Here is a 21172-nt window from a genome sequence, read left to right on the forward strand (position 1 = left end):
TTGAGCTTATATACAAACAACAGCGCAGTCGGTTGAGAAAGATTTACGAGTTGTTTATTATATTTTATTATTAAAATCTAGATTATTTTCTGGGAATTTCGTGATTTATTCCGATGTAAACATGACAATTTTTTTCAACTATGCATGCCAACTATTCTTAATTTTACCAACAATAATCACTGGAAAGTAAAGTATATTTAGCAAAGTATATTTAACACGCACAAATTATAATAATACTAGTTATTTCGAAATTAATTTTATAGAAGATGACACGATACATGTCACAATATGTGTCTTAATTAGACGCATGAAAAAGATTATAAAATATTAACTTATCCATAAATTCAAAGAACAAACGTTACTTAGAAGACTCATAAATCCATCTCACCCCATCATCCTGCACATGACCAAAAGTGACAAAATCAAAACAAATTAAATACATTTAAAAACACCAAAATCCCAAACAAATCGATGGACGATACACATGTAAGCTCAATCCCCAGAACAATAAACGAGACCTCAGAACAAAGCAATACCCGATATTTGACTGAATCTTACAAAGTGTTCCGATAACTGAGATATGTCCTCTTCGCCGGTCAACTCTGTGCCTTGGAATAATTGAACCTGTGGAATTTTGTATTTTATACCTATAATATTTTTGGTATTGAGGCAAAATATGAATCACAACAACTGCATTTAACTGTAAAATTTTAGCCTCTTCGGACATTTTGGACATAAAGATTAAAATTAAAAAAAATAATAATAATCTTGTGGCAATACCGTTGTAGATAGTACAATTAATTCTATGCTTTGTAGCCTTGTTTGTTTTTCCTAGTTTTAAATTAATTTTTCATCTAATACACGTATATCTTAATTACTAGCTGACCCGTGCCCACTTCGTTGGGCGTTAATTATTATTATTATATTAACCAAGTAACATACTTTAAAGAACAAATTTTATAGCACTTAAATAAATAATATGTTGCTCCAACGCGTCGTCGTCGATAGACTAAAATAAGACAAAATTAATAACGTCGAAAGACTAATAAGTTGTGCCACTTAGAAAAAGTGGCGATAGATGGCGCTAGTTTATTTACCATTTTGATATTATATATTAATATTTTTCTTATTTAATGAATTTTTTGTTAAATTACAATAAAATATAGCCTACGTCACTCGTGAATAGTGTAGCTTTCTGTTAGTGGAAGAGTTTTCATGATCGGATCAGTACGTGCGAAGATCATCCCCTACGTATAAACGAAGTTGTAAACGTTACCTCTATATAATATTAGGATAGAGCAGTACTAGTTCTCGTTCTCGTAGTCTCGGCGCACGCACCTTGTACTGCGCCATGGCCGCCTCCTCGTCGGCCAGCGCCTGGCGCCGCAGCGCGTCGTCGGCCAGCAGCGGCGCGGCCAGCTCCAGGCGCGCGCTGGCGGCCGCGTGCCCGAACGACGACGACGTGGACGACAGCGCGCCCATCACGCTCGCCACGTTCTTCTGCGCGCTGCAAGGGACGGGGCGCGTTACTGGCGCGGCTCTGGTCACCTCACTCACCACGGCAACGCAGCACCGCTCGAAAACAGCATTATTTAGCTGTGATCTTCTGTAAGCTCGAGTCGCTTACTACCTCAGTCGGACTCCTCCATATTTTGAGCTGGAAACTTCCTGCTGTACCCTGCCTCGGTTACAAAAGTATCTTAATTTAAAAGCGTTTACTGAGATAGGGCACAGCAGGAAATATCTTGTTCAAAATCCGAACTAGCTCAACTAAAGAAATACCTCAACCTAACAAAAAATCACAGCAAAATAATACCGCGTTTAAGTAATGGTGTTCCTATAATGAGTGAAATAATCAGAGCTCCTGGGGAGGGTTGGGATAGTTTCGACGGCGCATTTGCCAGGCTCTTCTGAGCGCTGCAGCACAAGTCATGTACAACTTTAACTTTTAATTTTGGCAATCGAGCATATAATCCACCTGATAGTAAGTGAATACCGTAATATATGGTTACTATATCTTTTATAATATAGAAAATGGATTGGGGACTGCGTTTAAATCAACATGCCTTTATATGTTTCTTGCAAGTTGGCAGATAATTGTCTTGCCAAGTGTATGATAGATATACCAAAATCTATGGAGCATTGCAAGCACGTTGCCTAACCTACCCCCAACCACAGTAGCTCCATATCATATATCCTGCATATTAACGATCTGTTCGTCCCCCGGTACCTTTGGCTATGCTAACGACAGCACTGTGACGGACAGATACTTTTCGAGTGCAAGGGCTAGTAAGGATGTTATCCAGTCTTGTCGAGAGGATATGGTCAGCCGCTTGAACGTCGCCCTCCAAGCAGTCTCCGAATGGGGCGATGCCAATCTGGTCACATTCAACGCTACAAAAACACAGGCGTGTGTGTTCACCTCTAAACGGAGCCTTTTACACCTGGCTCCGACTTTCCGGGATGTTTCTGTAGAAATTACAGACTCCCTACAGCGCCTCGGTGTAGAGCTATCGTCCAATCTGAACTATGAGCAACAAATCGAGTCCAAAGCAAAAACTGCAGCAAAAAAACTAGGTATTCTCTTTAAGGTCAGGCGTTACTTCACTCCAGAACAGCTGCTTCAACTATATCAAGCATAAGTTCGGCCTTGTATGGAGTATTGCTGCCATCTTTGGGATGGATCCGCCAAATACCAACTGGCAACTTTGGACTCGGTGGAAAAACGAGCTAAGAGACTCATAGGTGACCCTGACAGACACCAAGTTGCAGAGTCTCGATCATCGGCGTAGGGTAGCTCGTCTGTCGGTGTTCTACAAAATGTATTTCGGTGAGTGTGCGAAGGAATTGCACGATCTAATTCCCCCAACAACCTTCCGCCATCGGGACACTAAGCGCGGTCGATCGTTCCATCCTTATATCATCGATATGCCACCTACGCGCAAAAAACGCTTCGGCACTACTTTCCTGATGCGCACAGCTAAGGAATGGAGCTCGTTGCCCGCGTCTGTGTTTCCCGAACGATACAATCTAGGTGCCTTCAAGGCCAGAGTGAATAGGCTGTTATTAGGCAGGCATGCTCCACCTTCGACCGCATCGTCACTTAACATCAGGTGAGATTGTGGTCAAATGCCTGTCTACTTGACATAAAAAAAGAAAAAAAAAGCTCGCCACCGTACTCACCACACAACACTATTTGAAATCAGTGTTATTTAGGTGTAATCTTCTGTAATATTGAGGTTCTCTCCCAGTCAAAATGCTCCAGATTTTAAAAAAAGTCATTCATGATCGAAAATCAAGTAGTTCACAATCCAAAAATTAACTCTATTTTAATCATTTTTTTTAACGCAAGGAAAATAGAATTCTACTTATTGATAACGTTTTACCTGGCGGTTTGTGTCGGCGTGTTGGCTGCAGAGCCCTTCTTTCCTTCCAGTGAGGCGAGATGACCTTCCAGGGCATCGAGTAAACTGCTCGGAGCTTTCGTAAGATCTGGTATATCGCCCTTGTCTATACCAATATTTTCTGCTACCTGGAATAACGGGAAAAATGTTTATCAGATTGATTCTTTAAGGACGCTATCACATTTTTCACTCGCTCAAGTTTAGGTATTTAAATCGCAACACAATAACATTACGCGTACGCACACATTGATACCGCTATCTGCTCGATTTTGTACCGACGTAACTAATCTTGGTACTTGAAAGTATTAATTTTTAATTTTACTGGTATTGATTAATAAATTTAGTTGTAAGTTTAAAGTCGAACTTGGTAACTGTTACTAAGTACCTACTATTCACGGAACCTCTCCCCTACTCTGTTTATGACGATGCTTAAGGCGTCAGGGTATCTACTACTCGTTCGTCGTACTATACAATAAAATATAATAGATAATAATACGCTTATTTTTATAATTCAAAATCACATACAACTTTAAGTTATATTATTATAGTTTTAACATTATAATAATATAAACATAACATATTTTACGTAAACAATCTATACAAATAAATAAAATTGGAGTGTACTTTAGTTATATTAAAATACTGCTTTTTACTAAATGCATACGGATGTATACACGGTCCATATACCAAAATAACATTTTTCCAATTTTTGTCTGTCTGTCTGTCGGTATGTTCCGGCTAATCTCTGAAACGGGTGGACCGATTTTGACGGTACTTTCACTGGGATATATCTTATGCAATAAGGAGTAACATAGGCTGCTTCTATTTTAGAAATTTATTTATTTTATAACCCTGCAAACGGAACAATGATGATAATGATGAATGTAAATTTAAAATAAAATAATTTTTAACAAAAAAAAAACCGACTTCAAACAGGAAACTTCTTCAATATTATAAAATATTTATTTAATCATTTCTGATTAACTAAATCAAAATACGAATTACTTTGTACTAAGTAAGTTTATTTTTCACTTTTTAGTTTACTGTTAGAAGTCGGTTTTTTTTTTTGTTAAAAATTATTTTATTTTACAATTTTTAGTGATGGGTAGACCTAACAAGGATGCTTTTTCTCTTGTGTCGGGGGTCCGGAAACATACACAATACACAAGCACAAACACCCAGATCATGACAAACATCTTATATGGCCAATACAAATGTCTGTCCTGCGCGGAGATTGAACCCACTAATGCCAGCGCAACAGCCAGTGCTGTGACCGCTGCGCTAACGCGTCGACATACTATGAGTAAAGTTCGCTATCAAGTGCACGTAATAACAACCGGGACTGACAGCCTAGCGTGTTCTCCGAGGCTAGGTTGGGAGAACCACAAGGATTAACAACTAGACTGAAAATAAATATTTGTATAAACATAAATATCCACTCCAAGCGGGAATTGAACCCACGACCGTCAGTGTTTAGGCGCCGCCGACGCGGCACATGCACCATTATATCAAAGCGGTCGTCAAACAGCAAAAGGTAACTGCTGTAAATTGTTGAGAAATTCCCTCGAGTGTTTATGGGCTCCATCATCAAACCTGGTCCTGTGACACAGATGACCACACAGCAGGTAATTCCTCGAATATCTTTCGTCTCCATCATCAGACTGTAATGGCACTTGTAACTCATATAGGTGCAAAGTTCTCATCGATAGAAACGAATTAAGTTCAAACAGCAGGTAATTGCTATAAATCGTTAAAGAGTTCCCTCGACTATCTTTTGTCTCCATCATCAGACTGTAATGGCACTTATAACTAGAGATGCCACGAATATTCGGCAATTATTCGGTATTCGGCTATTCGGCCTCTTTTTTTCGCTATTCGGTATTCGGCCGAATATGGTTAACTATTTGGCCGAATACCGAATAGCAATTTTTTTATTACTTACTAACTGTTTTTCCGCGACTTCGCGTAAATTATAGCCCGTGTCCTTTCTAAGGCTCTAGAGTATCTGTGTACCAAATTTCATTTAAATCGGTTCAGCAGTTTGGGCGTGAAATCATGATAAACAGATTCACTTCCTTATTTATGATAAAATACAGAAAGGATTACCAAATAAATTATGAAAAAACTCAAAATATTACTCACAAAGATATTTATTTAACCAAAAAAGAACAAACAAATTAATATTTAAAATCTACCAGTGGTAAGAAACAAACACAACAAACAAACTGCCAGTTTATTATCTTCACTATAAATTTTATAATAGTTCCAAATAGGAGATTTCTTATTAAATTGCTTCATTTTGCTTTTTTCGAACAAACGATGATATTTGTTATGGTAATCAATCACGTTAAATGTTATATTTTAGTACACACATGAAAATATGAAACAAAACCGCCCGCGCCTACCAAACGTATTAGGTACTTCAGCGATGCAAGTTTAAGCTCGTACGGTGACGAGTTGTGTCTTGTCGCCCGCGAAAAGTACTAAGTGTGGCCGAATATTCGGCTGCCGAATGTTCGGCGCTTCGGCCAAGAGCCTCGCCGAACATTCGGTATTCGGTATTCGGCAAAATTACTATTCGTGGCATCTCTACTTATAACTAATACAGGTGCAAAGTTCTCATCAATAGAAACGAATTAAGATCAAAAAGCAGGTAATTGCTATAAATTGTTGAAGAGTTCCCTCGACTATCTTTCTTCTCCATCATTAATCAGATCGACTCCAGACCTTTATTAAATAGTAGTGCTTTATAGTACTTAATGAAAACATGATTAAATTTACTAGTCACCCCTACGATTTTTGAAAGTTTCCTTTCGCCATTACTAGTACAACCTTAGCATACATACAGTCATATAAAAGAAATACTGTATATATATTTGCGGAACAGTCCATTTTTGCTTGTCCTGCCTCACTAGCTAAGAAATGACTCATGTTTAATTTTAATGTTGAAGTTATCTAGATTTTAACACGAGAGTTTTTTTTTTCTTTATATAAAGCGACGGATTCACGAATTTATATATTTTAACAAAACATAAATGATTAGATATTGCTATTTCCTTAATGATTTTTTTGAATAAGTACCTATCTATTATAATTGTGTTTGCTGGCAAACGAAAAAAAAAACCGACTTCAATTACATCGACAAGTAATATAACGTAAGTAGACTAAATAATTGTGTTTGCTCGCAAACTAAAAAAAAACCGACTTCAATTACATCGACGAGTAATACAACGTATATCGACGAAAAAATAGTCGCGCGTTATCAAAGATTATTCAAAAAGTAGTCATCAGATCTCAATAAAATTTATATGTGACCACATAAAAAACATCAGCTTTCGATTAAATTAAAAAATATTAAAATCGGTACACCCGGTAAAAAGTTATTGCGGATTTTCAAGATTTTCCCTCGATTTCTCTGGGATCCCATCATCAGATCCTAGTTTCCTTATCATAGTACCAAACTAGAAATATTTCCTTTCCAACAAAAAAAGAATTATCAAAATCGGTTCATAAACGAAAAAGTTATCTCCGAACATACATTAAAATATATATATAGGGTCGAATTGAGTAACCTCCTCCTTTTTTTGAAGTCGGTTGAAAGGAAGACAAATTGCAAAGATTACTTATTATTATTGATTATTATATATAAACCAGATGCATAGCAAAGACAATCGATTGTGAAGTATCAATTTCGTCCAAGCACAGTACACACAAAAAACTCATTTTTTACGTAATTATTACTTGCGCTGAAGCGATACAGCCGTGCTTCCATGAGCGCGTTTCGGCGCGGAATGACGAACGACGATGGTTCACTTGTAAAAAATGTATGAAGAAATTTGAGAGCGTTTCTTATTTTTCTCATAAATGGAAATATTATTTATTTTTATATAAAATATCTAGCGCTACGCATAGAGGACTAAATAAGCAACAATTTCTTAGTATATTTATTTTTCTTAGTGCAGTGTATTTAGGCTATAATGGTTCCAATTCAGACCCGTCTTTTTTTAATTTTTTGCGATTTCTGTGATGGTTAAACTGTATTTGTGTGAAAATTTTGTATGGGGCTATAGAATTTTTATGGTCTCACTCGGAGATGAATATATTATCTTTCATTTGAAACCAAGATATCCTCTCAGGGTGACTCCTAATTAATTAAAATGGTACGTGAAAAACACTGATATTTGTAGAAAAATGTGATAGCGTCCTTAAACTAATAATAGAAGAGACAGTTTCGTGAATTTTTTTTTTTGTGTACAACAACATTTATAGCATTGTATTTTCTTCTTTCTTACTTAGTTATAGTTATTTAATAACTTGTCTACTAATGCATCTTTAGATGTACTGTCATATTAGTTCTATTATATTCTAGAATTTATTTGATTTTAAAAACGATTTAACCTGAAGCTATTACCACTTAATAATGAGAAAGGTTACAAGACAGTGACAAAGAGAGAAAGAGAGAGCAAATACTTTCTTTCGAACATTCGTGTTATTTATTTCAATGACCACAAAGCTTATTATTCAACAACACATTTAAACGTTCACTTATTATTTTTTTATCTCGTATCTGCAATTAATTGCCGACCTGCTTTAATGTAATACAAAGTTCTTAAAGACGAATTTCTATCGTTTAATATAAACAATTATATACCTTATTACATAACTCAAAACTACATACAAATTTATTATATAAATAAGTTTAATAACATGATTAAAGGTATCTACCGATATAGGAAATTTTATTAATTAACATACAAATTGTATTCTTGTCATGGTACTTTGCATACTTGTATCTATTTATGGCATTGTTAGCTATTCGTATTACATAAAGACATGAGACAAATACGGGTTTGAGATATTGTTTTTGAAGACTTGAAGTCTCGTGCAGTTTTCATCTTGTTTGTGCTAAATTATGGTTTAGGTCTTGTACCATTACTCGATAAACAAAGACATTAAGAAGAAGAAGAAGAAACTATAAGAGATCTCGTGGCCGATTATGGATTTTTTATTTTATTTTAAGAGCCTATAGGATGAGGATGAAAAATGTTCAATATGTGAATAAGCTCTCTAAAAAAAAAATTCAATATAATAAGCATATAGGCTATATAACATCTCGCTATGGATCATAGAAACCAATCAAAAAATATGAAACAGAAGTTAAAACTGACCTTCAAAAACTCTCCGACCCTATCCATTCTGATGAGGAATTTCTTATAGAGGTCGAGAGCGTCACGACAGTTCTTTTTGTTCATATCGAAGTACTTTTCTAACAGGTTGATGATACCGTCGTTGTAGCACGCGAACAATCTGTAAAGATAAGACATTACAAGTGAGCTAACTGAAACAATATCTGGGCGTATAATATTTAACAGCTGGACAAAGAACTCTTCAAAAATACAAGTGAAGGTTGGCTTTTTTCACAAAGGTGGCAAACAAGCGTCTGGTACACATGATCGTAAGCGTATACTGTAGCTTATCATCATTTCAGCCCATTGCAGTCCACTGCTGGACATAGGCCTCCACAAGTTCGCGCCAAAAATGCGTGAACTTATGTGTGTTGCCCATAGTCACCACGCTGGGCAGGCGGGTTGGTGACCGCAGGGCTGGCTTCCTCGCACCGAAGACGCTGCTGCCCGTCTTCGGCCTGTGTATTTCAAAGCCAGCGGTTAGATGGTTATCCCGCCATTGGTCGGCTTCTTAAGTTCCAAGGTGGTAATGGAACCTTTTATCCCTTAGTCGCCTCTTACGACACCCACGAGAAGAGAGACTGTAGCTTATAGACACCAGCAAATATATACTCCGTAGTACTGCGCCCCCATCTTCTCCCCGAACCCTGGACCTCTAGCTACCTTACTCACCACAGAAACACTATTTACAGGAACTTGAGAGCGGTTTCATTTAGCAGTGATCTCATCTAAGATTACTTTCTTAAAAGAACTGCTCCAATTTATGAGCAACATATATCCTGCAACGGCTGAGCTTAAATCACGATGCTTCTGCTTGCTTCATAGCAATGGCACGTACAGTCGACGTCAATGTCCGTCAGTATGTACATTTACTGGCAGATAATTGTTAATATTTAAAGTAATGTCTTGTATTCAGTAGTGGAGTACGACAAACACGTATGGACGCAACAAAAACTCTAAATTTTGGAGAAGATTTTAAGACATGTATTTTTGACATTTACAACATAGTATTTTGGCAGATTAAGATACAAACCTTAATAGATGTTAAGGTATCATAATAACCTATGGTAATAAATAAGGACCAGTTATCGGAAAATTATAGAGACCTAGCAAACTTTTACCAGTTAATTATCTATATATCCAATAAGAGAGAGATAGGATAAAGCTGCCAGGTGCTCAACTGCAACCCATACCGTGTTATCTCACAGCTGTCGTGAACCTACATAATATGTAATAAGATTGTGAAATACTAAAGTGGAAACACCTTAGTCTATAGTCTGCCTTCAAACATAGATAGAGATTGTATTAATTACTCTTTCACACGAATTATCGCTTGTATTCTTCTCGCACTTCATCTCATGTCACTTCTTCTGGAATCCATCCTCTCACTTTTTCTTCTAGTTATTTTTTCTTAAAGTACGAGGAGAAGTGAGAACTTCAGTGGTTAGGGTTTTGTACCTGATGAGGCTGTAATCTATAATCAGCTTGTTTATAGTACGGACGCGGAGCACGAAGAATTTCGTACAATGACCTTTTTGCCTACAGCCAGTGGTTCTCAAATTTTTTATATAAAGTACAAAGCTTTAAAAAATCGGTAGAGTTTAGAATCGGTAGAGTTTAGTTAAAATATATATTTATCATTTGCAACGATAAAACAAAGTTCTTTTGTTGTAAGTGTTCTGTGCTCTTTTAAGTGACAAAATCGCCATAAAATAATTACTCTGTATTTGATTTGATTGTAATTAGTCAATAAGTCGTTGAACTTCAGCGTTTACAGTATTACCTGATGAGATCCCGGAACAGCAGCATGAAGCACATGTTGATGACGCCGTTAGTGAGGTCGTTGGCCGTGCAGTCGAACTCCAGAAGAGCGTCCAACTGCGCCTGCAGTACAGGCAGCGTCTTCAGAAGCTTCTCAGCGTTCATCATACGCAGCGAGCCCTCCTCCTTCCTGCCCCCCCACATATATCACCATTATATCCATTACTTTTTAAGAAACGATATCAGATACACGGTATGAAAAACGTCCGAGTGAAATTGTGTGCAACAGTAATGCTGAGCTGTTTTGGATGACGTTTACACCTGCCCAGGGAGTGACGTTTAGTTTTGTAAATGAGTTTCCTACTTCCCTACTTCTTATGATAAGCCAAAGCCTAGGCCACGTAAAATAGTACACTCTTCTCTATTCTTCTCTATTCTCTCTTATCTATAATTGATTTTTAAAGTTTTAATTTGTAAAATGACGATTCTAAAGTGCTCTCGGAGCCTATTTGAATAAAGCTGTTTTTGATTTTGATTCTTATTTATATCTAAAATAGATTTATTAAACAAAAAGCAAAATAAAATACAAGACAGAGTGTTATTAATGTAGAGGAGACTATTATATAGAGTTAAATTGACTAAAATATCCATAATAGGGTCATTTTTTAATTTATATTCCGTTACAAAGTGTTATACACAAAACTATTACTTCTAAACTAACTCTTCCATGCAAATAAATAGTAGTCATTATTTCTAATGAATAAATTACATAATAATATTCAGACATTTTTTTTTTCTACAATTGAATAATTTTACAGGAAACAGACGTACACTGTAGCGTAATCGTTTACAGTTAGATTAAAAAACGTTTTATAGAATTACTGATTACAAATCAAGTTACCATCCAATTACAGTTGCTAAATGTACGAACGATCATTATGCGCATGACTAAGAACACATTACCGCTATATATTTAACTAATTTTCTACCGCGGTTTCGCCCGATTGGTTTACACATCTGTACCGTTTTCTTTCGTTAAAACATAGCCTATGACAGTAATAAGGCCTATAAAACGATATTTGTAATGATAGCAAGCCTGTCAAATGTCCAATATTTTATTTTCAGCCTTAATTACATACCCGACGATAAAACTTTATTATTTTCTTTGCTCAGTAACAGAACATTTAATGTTGTGCAGCTAAATGGACATAATGTAAATTTTCATTTATTCAAAAAAAATAATAATTATAAACTCACCCTCTTTTAACCTTGCAAAAGTCGAAAGCAACGGTTCTGTAGGAAAGCGCTTTCTCGTTCAAGTACTTGGCATATCGCCGGATAAACGGAGACATATCATATCCTAGAGGCATTAAAAAAATATTTAGCATAATTATTGCATTTGAAATAAGGAATAATTATGTATATTGCATTTCAATAATAACATGACGCTAAGACGAATTAAATGAACACAGCTATCTGTACAAAAACTAAAAAAAGTTTTAATTTGTTTTAATCTTGAAAAGCTGATTAAATAAAAAAAGAATGGATAAACAAAAAAATATCACAGTTCTAAATTTAAATACTAAAAATGTAAACAAAAAAATAACATCATAAAAGCGTGTAGAAAACACATATAAACAAAAATAAAATCCGTGCAAAGTGTGCGTGCCTTTTTATCTATCTATGTGCATAGACCACCTAAGTGTGTACGACCTGTACGAGAACAACAAGGTTATTTCAACTATTATGAGTCAACGTACAACTATCTGCTGTTTACACTCAATTTATACAATGTATTTAATATATTACTCTATAATATAATTATGTGCGTGACCGTACAGTCACGAAGATATTGGCTAAAGTATAGCAACCGAAATAATTAATATATTTCAAAACTAAATTTATATAAAATTGATTTATATTTTCTAACCGAATTCGTCAATATCTGATTTTCTCATTAAGGCGGTTTCGATAAATGTAACGGCTAGCACATACATACCTAAAAATACCAAAATTATGTGCAATTTATTTTAAGAAAATTAACAGAATAATTTTAAAAGACGTAGTTAATCACTCAATATAACATAATCTAATTGACATGTTTTATTCAAATCTCTAGTACTAATAAAGACTTTCAAATCACTAATCAATCATGTCAATGCACACAATTAAAAAATTAGGTCTTAAAAACTATCAATTATTAAAAATTTCTAGCACATCGTTGGCAAACATAAAAAGGAAACAAACACAATATATTTAACACGAAGACAAATAACGAAAAATATATAAAAAAAAAACAACAAAAAGTGCAAGAATAATTAAATACATTTGCACCCACATCCAAAGCGTGTCTCATACATGTGCACATGACAAAAGCCGTTTCTATTGTTTCAAACTCACCGATCCTGGCTCCGGCAGCGCCTTCCGTTAAGAATGAATAAGAAATTCAAGTTAGAAAATTGGAAATATGAAATTTTCGACTTAGTACAGTAAACCAGGAAATATAGATTACTTAGACATGCAATTGTTATTACACAAGTGTTTTCTCGTCTTTTTTACTGTATCTTATATTTTTAATAAAGGGTTAGCGCTGTTGCGCTGGCGGTTGCGGGTTCGATCCACATGACATACATTTGTATTAGCCATACAAGTGTTTGCCGTGGTCTGGGCGTGTCAATTCTTATGGGGGTAGTTGAGTGTGAGCTATTTATTTCTTATTATATATATATATATATATATATATACTCTTAGCATTATAGTATTTTGTAAGAGAAAGGTTTAGCCCTTACTCCCACAGATTCATAAAGTTTTAACAATAATAAAAAATTCAGAATCTTTAAAAATTTCATGTGATAAGAAAATTTAATCACATTTTACTTACAAAAAAATAAAATAAAACAAAAAATTATTATTACAGAAATTTGTCTTTTCTGAAGAGATAATATATTCAACATCTAAACACACACAGTAGTACACATAGGTATTATGCAACCTTATTGTAATCATTTGATGAATAGAATAAATTATGTATGAAAAGTGTATATAAAACTGGCTGCAGTTCGAATATGCAATTATTTACATTGCAACTTGTTATATAATATTCTTGATTACGACTTATGTAGTTATTGGACATGCAGTGATTCAGTTATTATAGATATATACCGTTTCATCCTTTTTTCAAATAAAACATAGAAAATACTAATAAACATGAATTAAAACTGTTTCTATTAGTTCGTAATACAAAGTTATTTCTTCAAATAAAAAGAAAACATTATATAATATTATTAATTATAAAACGTCTCATTAAAAGATCTCTAAAAATAATTATAACAAAAATGTAAAATAATAAAAGTACTGGTTTCCAAACACATTAATATAAAAAAATAAAAAAAATAGTTCATTGATAACATACAATGTAATTTGTTATCGTTAAATGTTAGCTATGATTCATTATCCGCTCAGTAATATTATAATCAATTACGATTCATTCGCGTTTCATCCGATACAATAATTAATGCTGTAAATAAAATATTAATTAATATTTATTGTTGTAATTTAGAGGCGTTTGAATGTTTTTATATTATTACTGTTAATAGGGGCTATTCACATTCAAGTTATTATTCTATTGTTTATCGCTAAGGTTGCAAGCAAGCGTATGGTCCACTTGATAGTAAGAGGTTCTCGTAGCCCATAGCTGCTTGCAACACCAGAAGCGGGAGCTCTGGTCACCTTCCCCACCACAGGAACGCAACACTACTTGGAGATGTTTCATTTGGCTGTGGTTTTAAGGTTGTGGTATTTCCCCATTCGCGCTGTTGCAGGTTTTAAGGAAGAAATTTGTCAGTAAACAAATTGTCATGAACTAAGTAGCGTATTCAAAGATATCATATATCATATAGCGTATTCAAAGATATATCACTCGGAATCCTTTTAAAAACAACATCCATCATCACATCATTACAAGGCACTTGATTTGGTTTACCGTATTAATAATTAGTACCCGGGTGACCGAGCTAAGCTCGGTATTTTTAGTAAATCGTGTTTTTTGGAAATCATAAAGTATAAATACGAATTACATATTGATAAAATATGAATAATATTTTTCGATTTTACCGACATAATAATAAAAAATAAGAACAGTCTATTTAAATAAAAAATAACGAGTGCAATTAGAAAAAGAAAAAGAAAAAATAATTGATCAGGGACATGTGGATTTGAACGGCGATTGATTGAATCCCGAGCGGCCGATTTCCCACCGAGCTATTTCAACTACATTGACTTGTGCGAAATTTACCTTCGTATTCTAACGATATTTTTTTCAATTCCTAAAAACAGGGATAAAACGACATTTCCTGAAAATGAATCCTAGCTAGATAGATTTATCTCCCCCGAAACCCCCTAAATACTAAATTTTATGAAAATCGTTGGAGCCGTTTCCGAGATTCAGATTCTATATATACAGGGTGTCCCAGAAATCAACGTCAAGCCGGCAATGGGCGATAGGCCAATTGATGGTGGTTATCAAAAAAATAAGAAAAAAAATATTTATGAATAATTTAAAAAAATAATGGCTTTTTAAAAAAAATCGAGAAATTGACACCCTGTGACAGTCTTTCAAGCTTTGTGACTAGAAACCTTGACTATGCTTTGTTTTTTTTTGTGTAACGGGTCCCTGAATAACTGTTTTATTAATTGTAATCTAAAATTAATACTAAAATGCCTCAGCTTTAGAAAAACATCATTTTATTGCGCAACCATTACGCAAAAAAGATAACAACATCTATCTTTATGTGACTGTCTTGTAAAAAAAATGTACTACGCTCTTTTGGCAAGTGGCTTTAAAAGATGGCGCATTTAGTCTGGATTCTAAAATGGTACTACATTTAGTAGTTTAAACCTAAGATTCGGTAGAAAAAAAAATGTAAACCAAATGAAAGTTAATTATTTTTATCACTCAAATTGCTATGGACCGCGTTTGAGTACGAATGCTATAATATAGTGACCCTATTGTGCCATGTGTGAGCGAGACAGACAGTCATAGTATTGTGTCTTGTGTGAGCGAGACAGATAGTGACGCCACCATGATGCATCTGCCATTTTGTGTTATACTTTAGTACGTTACGCTTCTTCGTTTACTACGCATCTTTCTGTATTCGTGTTGATTTCGTACTTACAATTTTGGATTGTTTATTGGATTTGTTTGTGTTGTGATCTGGATTTGTTGTATAAACGTTTCGTTTGACAGTGAGTGTCCGTGATGCCGCATCTGTACACGACGGAGGAATATGCCAACATGCACCTCATTTATGGGGAATGCAGATGCAATGCTACTGCTGCAGCTAGACTCTATCGTGAGAGATATCCAAATCGTGAACGTTATCCGGATCATCGAGTTTTTATAAATGTGCACCGGTTACTCTCAGAGGGTCGATTCCCCAACCAAGTGACTAGTGAGGGAAGACCAAATACTTCTAATGAAGACATGGTCTTGCAAGAAGTCAGTTACGACCCGAGTACCTCAGTCCGTTTAATTGAAGCAAGGACGGGGGTGTCAAAAAGTACAGCACACCGAATTTTAAAGAGAAACGAGTTTCACCCGTACCATGTACAACGAGTACAAAGTCTCCTGCCCCAGGATTACCCTGCAAGGCTTGCATTTTGTCAAATGATGTTGCAAAAGTATAGGGAAGATCCGCAATTTTTAAACAAAATTCTATGGTCCGATGAATCTACCCTAAAAAGAGACGGATACATGAATCTGCATAATCTGCACGAGTGGCATTTGGAAAATCCACACTTAATGCGAGAAGATCGATCTCAGTATCGATTTAAAATAAATATGTGGACCGGCATTTTAAATGGAAAAATTATTGGGCCATTCGAGTTACCAGAAAATTTGACCGGCGAGGTTTATCTGGATTTTATAGAAAACCATTTACCAAATTTACTGGAAGACGTCTCACTTGACATTTACCGAAGCATTTGGTTTCAACAAGATGGCTGCCCAGCACATTATACTCGCTCAGTCAGAGAATTTCTCGATCTAGAATACCGAGGTAGATGGATAGGACGGTCTGGTCCAATTTCGTGGCCAGCCCGTTCACCGGACTTAAATCCAGTCGACTTCTTTTACTGGGGAACGTTAAAAGAAAAAGTATATTCTAAACCACTTCAAAATTTAAACGAATTACGAGAAAAAATTGCGGCAGCTGTTGAAGAGATCAACTCGAAAAGGTACGCTCGTCTTGTAAACCGCTCTTTTTTAAGAAGATGTAGGGCTTGCATTTCGGCCGAAGGCAAACAATTTGAAAATTTGTTATGAATGAATAAACTTTGATTCCAATAACTGAATTTTATTTCAACCGTATTTTTTTTTTGTCCAAATTTAAGTAACAGTCTTCTAAGTCTAGTGTCACTGTTTCGCTCACACACGGCACAATAGGGTCACTATATTATAGCATTCGTATTCAAACGCGGTCCATAGCAATTTGAGTGATATAAAAATAATTAACTTTCATTTGGTTTACATTTTTTTTCTACCGAATGTTAGGTGTAGTCTTCTAAGTGTACTACCATTTTAGAATCCAGACTAAATGCGCCATCTTTTTACAATACTATTACTGTCTGTCTCGCTCACACACGGCACAATAGGGTCACTATATTATAGCATTCGTACTCAAACGCGGTCCATAGCAATTTGAGTGATAAAAATAATTAACTTTCATTTGGTTTACATTTTTTTTTCTACCGAATCTTAGGTTTAAACTACTAAATGTAGTACCATTTTAGAATCCAGACTAAATGCGCCATCTTTTAAAGCCACTTGCCAAAAGAGCGTAGTACATTTTTTTTACAAGACAGTCACATAAAGATAGATGTTGTTATCTTTTTTGCGTAATGGTTGCGCAATAAAATGATGTTTTTCTAAAGCTGAGGCATTTTAGTATTAATTTTAGATTACAATTAATAAAAGAGTTATTCAGGGACCCGTTACACAAAAAAAAACAAAGCATAGTCAAGGTTTCTAGTCACAAAGCTTGAAAGACTGTCACAGGGTGTCAATTTCTCGATTTTTTTTAAAAAGCCATTATTTTTTTAAATTATTCATAAATATTTTTTTTCTTATTTTTCTGATAACCACCATCAATTGGCCTATCGCCCATTGCCGGCTTGACGTTGATTTCTGGGACACCCTGTATATACATACAAGAATTGCTCGTTTAATAGTATAAGATTAAGTTTGCAACCTCATCTATAAATAACGCTGAAGAATGATATTTGTTGAACACGCTAATGTAAGGAACGGAGAGGGGATCAATCAAGTTCTTCTAGCGGTAGTTACTCAGTTTAGTATGGACACAAAATACTGTTCCCGGGAAAGCAGAAACAAAAATGTATATCAATCAAAAGTATGAAGTGCTAGGCAACTGAAATCACAAAACTGTTACTGAAGGGGGTAATTTTGAAGCAAAGTGAATCAAATGCAATCGAACGCAAGTCAGCAGCCGCGGTCAACGCACCGTACTTTATGTACAGTGTCGATTACCCTTTAGGACGAACGACTCGTGTAGTATTGTTTGAAGCGACAAGTTATACTGTGACCTTGTTAACTGTAACCTTTAGCCTTGGCAGAATTTTTCAAACAAATGTTTTTAATAATTAATGATTACAATAGTGAATTACAGCTCAAAAATGTCGTCAAATTCGACATCTTTTTTTTTATGCCACTAGGGTCGTAAACAAGCGCACTGAGTACCTTTTGCCAAGAGGTTATATACTGCACTGGGGGCCTGTAGAATCAGGAACATCACACGGGCGTTGCTGATCCTACCCTCATTGTATTAACAGCGCATAATGACAGATTAACTGCTTTGCTAATTAATGGCATTTTTTCATCTTTGATTATTTATAAGTTTAGCAATTTTTTATTTTATTTTATTTATTTTTTTATTTCATTTTATTTTATTTTTTTATGGGCTAATACACGCTTTTAGAACATTTTTCCAGGCGTCTTTCCGGATCCAACGAGCTATCACACATATATTTTAAGAGCAGTATCTCTACTTTTGACCATTTACAACTTGTCGACTAGACTATCTGATGCTAATCTTGTTAGGCCCTACCTCAATGTTTTTTTAAAGAAACGTTAAGGATTGAGTTGCCACATAAAAAAATGACATAAATTTTTAGTAACTGAAATTGTCTATTTAATTTTCTGTTGAAAAAGCGTAAAATAAAAGTTACGTATTTTCACAAAGCTATCAGTAAATTTAAATTGGAAGCTGTAACCTTTCGCATCGAGGATTAAATGTCCGACATGTCCAGTGACCTTTAACGTGTAACATTTTAACGTCAATTTATTAAGACAATTATAATGTTCTAAATCATGTAGTTATCAAATAAGGTTAAGTATAAGATATGATATGGAATAGATTATTAATTGTATACAAATTTAACCTTCGTAACTCATTTGGGATTAATATTTCTATTTATACACTACTTGTGCTACTTATGTCTGAATTAGTTAGTAGAGTCATTGTTGGAATTTTCATTGTACTTCGGAGACATGGTAAGCTAAGCCAGTCTTTATTGCTCGAAAGGTTTGTTATTACTATTGATACAGCATCACACGTGGAAGGGACCAGGTACTAAAGATATATAAGAACGAGAGCCCTTTAGTAAGACTCATTTTAGACATTCGTTCCAAAGGGTCTTCTATTGAGATCGGACCTCAGCTTATAACGTTGCCGGAATGGACCAAGTCAGTTAATTCGTTTTGATTATGGGCCTTATTTTAAGAAAATATTATTTTTAGTCTGTAAGGGTTATTGACTTGTTTTCAATGGATGAAGTTTTAGATAGGAATCGCTCTGTGTATCCAAACTAGACAAATATTATGATCTTACTATTAAAATAAATGTCCAAAAATGTTTGTTAGAAGTTAAAATACTATATTTTTTCCTTAAGTTCATGATCAGAGGCCATATCTGACTTAACTCGAGCCTAATATGGCAATTTTTTTGAGGATTAGCATCCTAGTTTATTTAAGTTCTGATGTATAGCCCAAAAAAGAAAATAAAAAACTCTAGATACTAGAAGTTATACATCATCTTGAATCCTAAATAATTTTACTATAAGGCCGTTTTTTTACGTTTCAGTGTTTACTAATAAATTACAAAATTTGGGTTTACATGTTGCTAAATAAAATAATTCTAAAATAAATTACGGTTTGAAATTAATAAATTACAACAAAATTTTTATTTGTTTACTACCAGAAAATTTATCGGATACCGGTGCCACAGGCCTTGAGTCTTATTGATTTGTTAATTTAAAATAAAAATCCGAAATATAAACTGTACTATCTAGTTTAGACAGATTAAAAATATATACATAACGAAATTTAGAAAAAAAAGACTGCAAAAAAATTAATAATCAAAGCTCTATTTCAAGCGTACCGGTAATTACTTTATAACGGGGAAGGACGAAGTTACGCGGGGTCATATTGAGTCGACGAACTCAGATATCGGGTCAATATGTAAGCACATTGTATAATAGCCATGACTGGCGCCAAGGCATTTTGGCATAGGCTTTGTATGACGTATTCGTTACGTAAGGTTTTACGCGAAATGAGGTTTCGTACCAAGGTTGAGTTGTTTGTGTTGTATTGACGCGTTTTACCACTGTACCATTGTTTAAGCTTTGCTCCTTTATTTTAGATACAATTTGTTTCTAAAGAAATACTAGCTTTTTAAAGGTTTAACCGCTGTTTAAATTTATTGCATTTTATCAAGGAGTATAAGTTTCTTTTTAGCTCTTTTATCCTTTAAAACATAGTTTTTAATCGGTTTGAAAAAAGGAGGGAGATTCTCAATTCGACTGGACTGTATTTTTCTTTATCTTTTTTAATATAATTCAGAACTTTTTACTGGGTGGACCGATTTCTATAATTCTTTTTTTTTTAATTGAAAGCTAGTGCTTGCACATTGTCCCTATTTTAATTTGATTGAGATCTGATAAGTATGTTTTAAGTTATTGTTCATCATTCCATTCCAGCCTATTTCAGTCCACTGCTGGACATAGGCCTCCACAAGTTCGCGCCAAAAATGCGTAAACTCATGTGTGTTGCCCAAAGTCACCACGCTGGGCAGGCGGGTTGGTGACCGCAGGGCTGGCTTTGTCGCACCTAAGACGTTGCTGCCCGTCTTCGGCCTGTGTGTTTCAAAGCCAGCGGTTAAGTTATTGTTAATACTGCGTATTTACTTGACTATTTTTTTGTCGACCGCCTGTATTACTGGTCGACGTAATTAATGCCGGATTTTTTCTTCGTTTGCAAACAAAAACCATAATTAAACGTTTTTATTGATTAAAAGCCGTTAAGTATTAAATAGACCAAACACACTTACGTATATATTATCAGTACAAAAGTCTGAACCAAAAATGAATCCAGTTTAGTTAAAATAACCGAAGTCGAATTTATCACGATATACCTATATATATTATCACGACATCCCCACGGCGATGCAGCACTGCAAAATTTGCAGTGTTAAACATTTCAATTTGACCTCTTTACCTCGTTCGAAAGAGGGTCGATCGTACACAACATTACTGGACATTTCTTGGTATAAAGATAATAGTTTTTAATTTTTTTTTTTCTAAGAGCGACGTAAATAAGTACCCGTGTACAATATATATTTATATTTTCAGGGTCTTCTTTTCATTTCTTGTGGAGATGGATGTTACCGATTTTCAAATAAAAATGTTAGTGGACCACTTGTACAGTATAACAATTCATACTCGAAGTGACGTCACAGTGGGAATTAA

The 21172-nt window shown here is 34.8% G+C and overlaps 1 protein-coding gene across 1 annotated transcript in view; it reads right to left on the bottom strand.

Moving 5' to 3' along the window:
- The window catches only part of LOC123663813 (phosphatidylinositol-binding clathrin assembly protein LAP), a 70473-nt gene that overhangs the window by 8642 nt on the left and 40659 nt on the right, over positions 1-21172 (bottom strand). Inside the window, exons 4-8 of the mRNA XM_045598452.1 lie at positions 11609-11711; positions 10374-10541; positions 8573-8711; positions 3387-3532; positions 1339-1507 (exon numbers count right to left, since the gene is read on the bottom strand). Coding sequence (XP_045454408.1) covers positions 1339-1507; positions 3387-3532; positions 8573-8711; positions 10374-10541; positions 11609-11711 — 725 coding nt within the window. The remainder of the gene's footprint in view (positions 1-1338; positions 1508-3386; positions 3533-8572; positions 8712-10373; positions 10542-11608; positions 11712-21172) is intronic.

This window comes from Melitaea cinxia, chromosome 21 (assembly GCF_905220565.1).
Source record: "Melitaea cinxia chromosome 21, ilMelCinx1.1, whole genome shotgun sequence".
Taxonomy (NCBI): Eukaryota; Metazoa; Arthropoda; class Insecta; order Lepidoptera; family Nymphalidae; genus Melitaea; species Melitaea cinxia.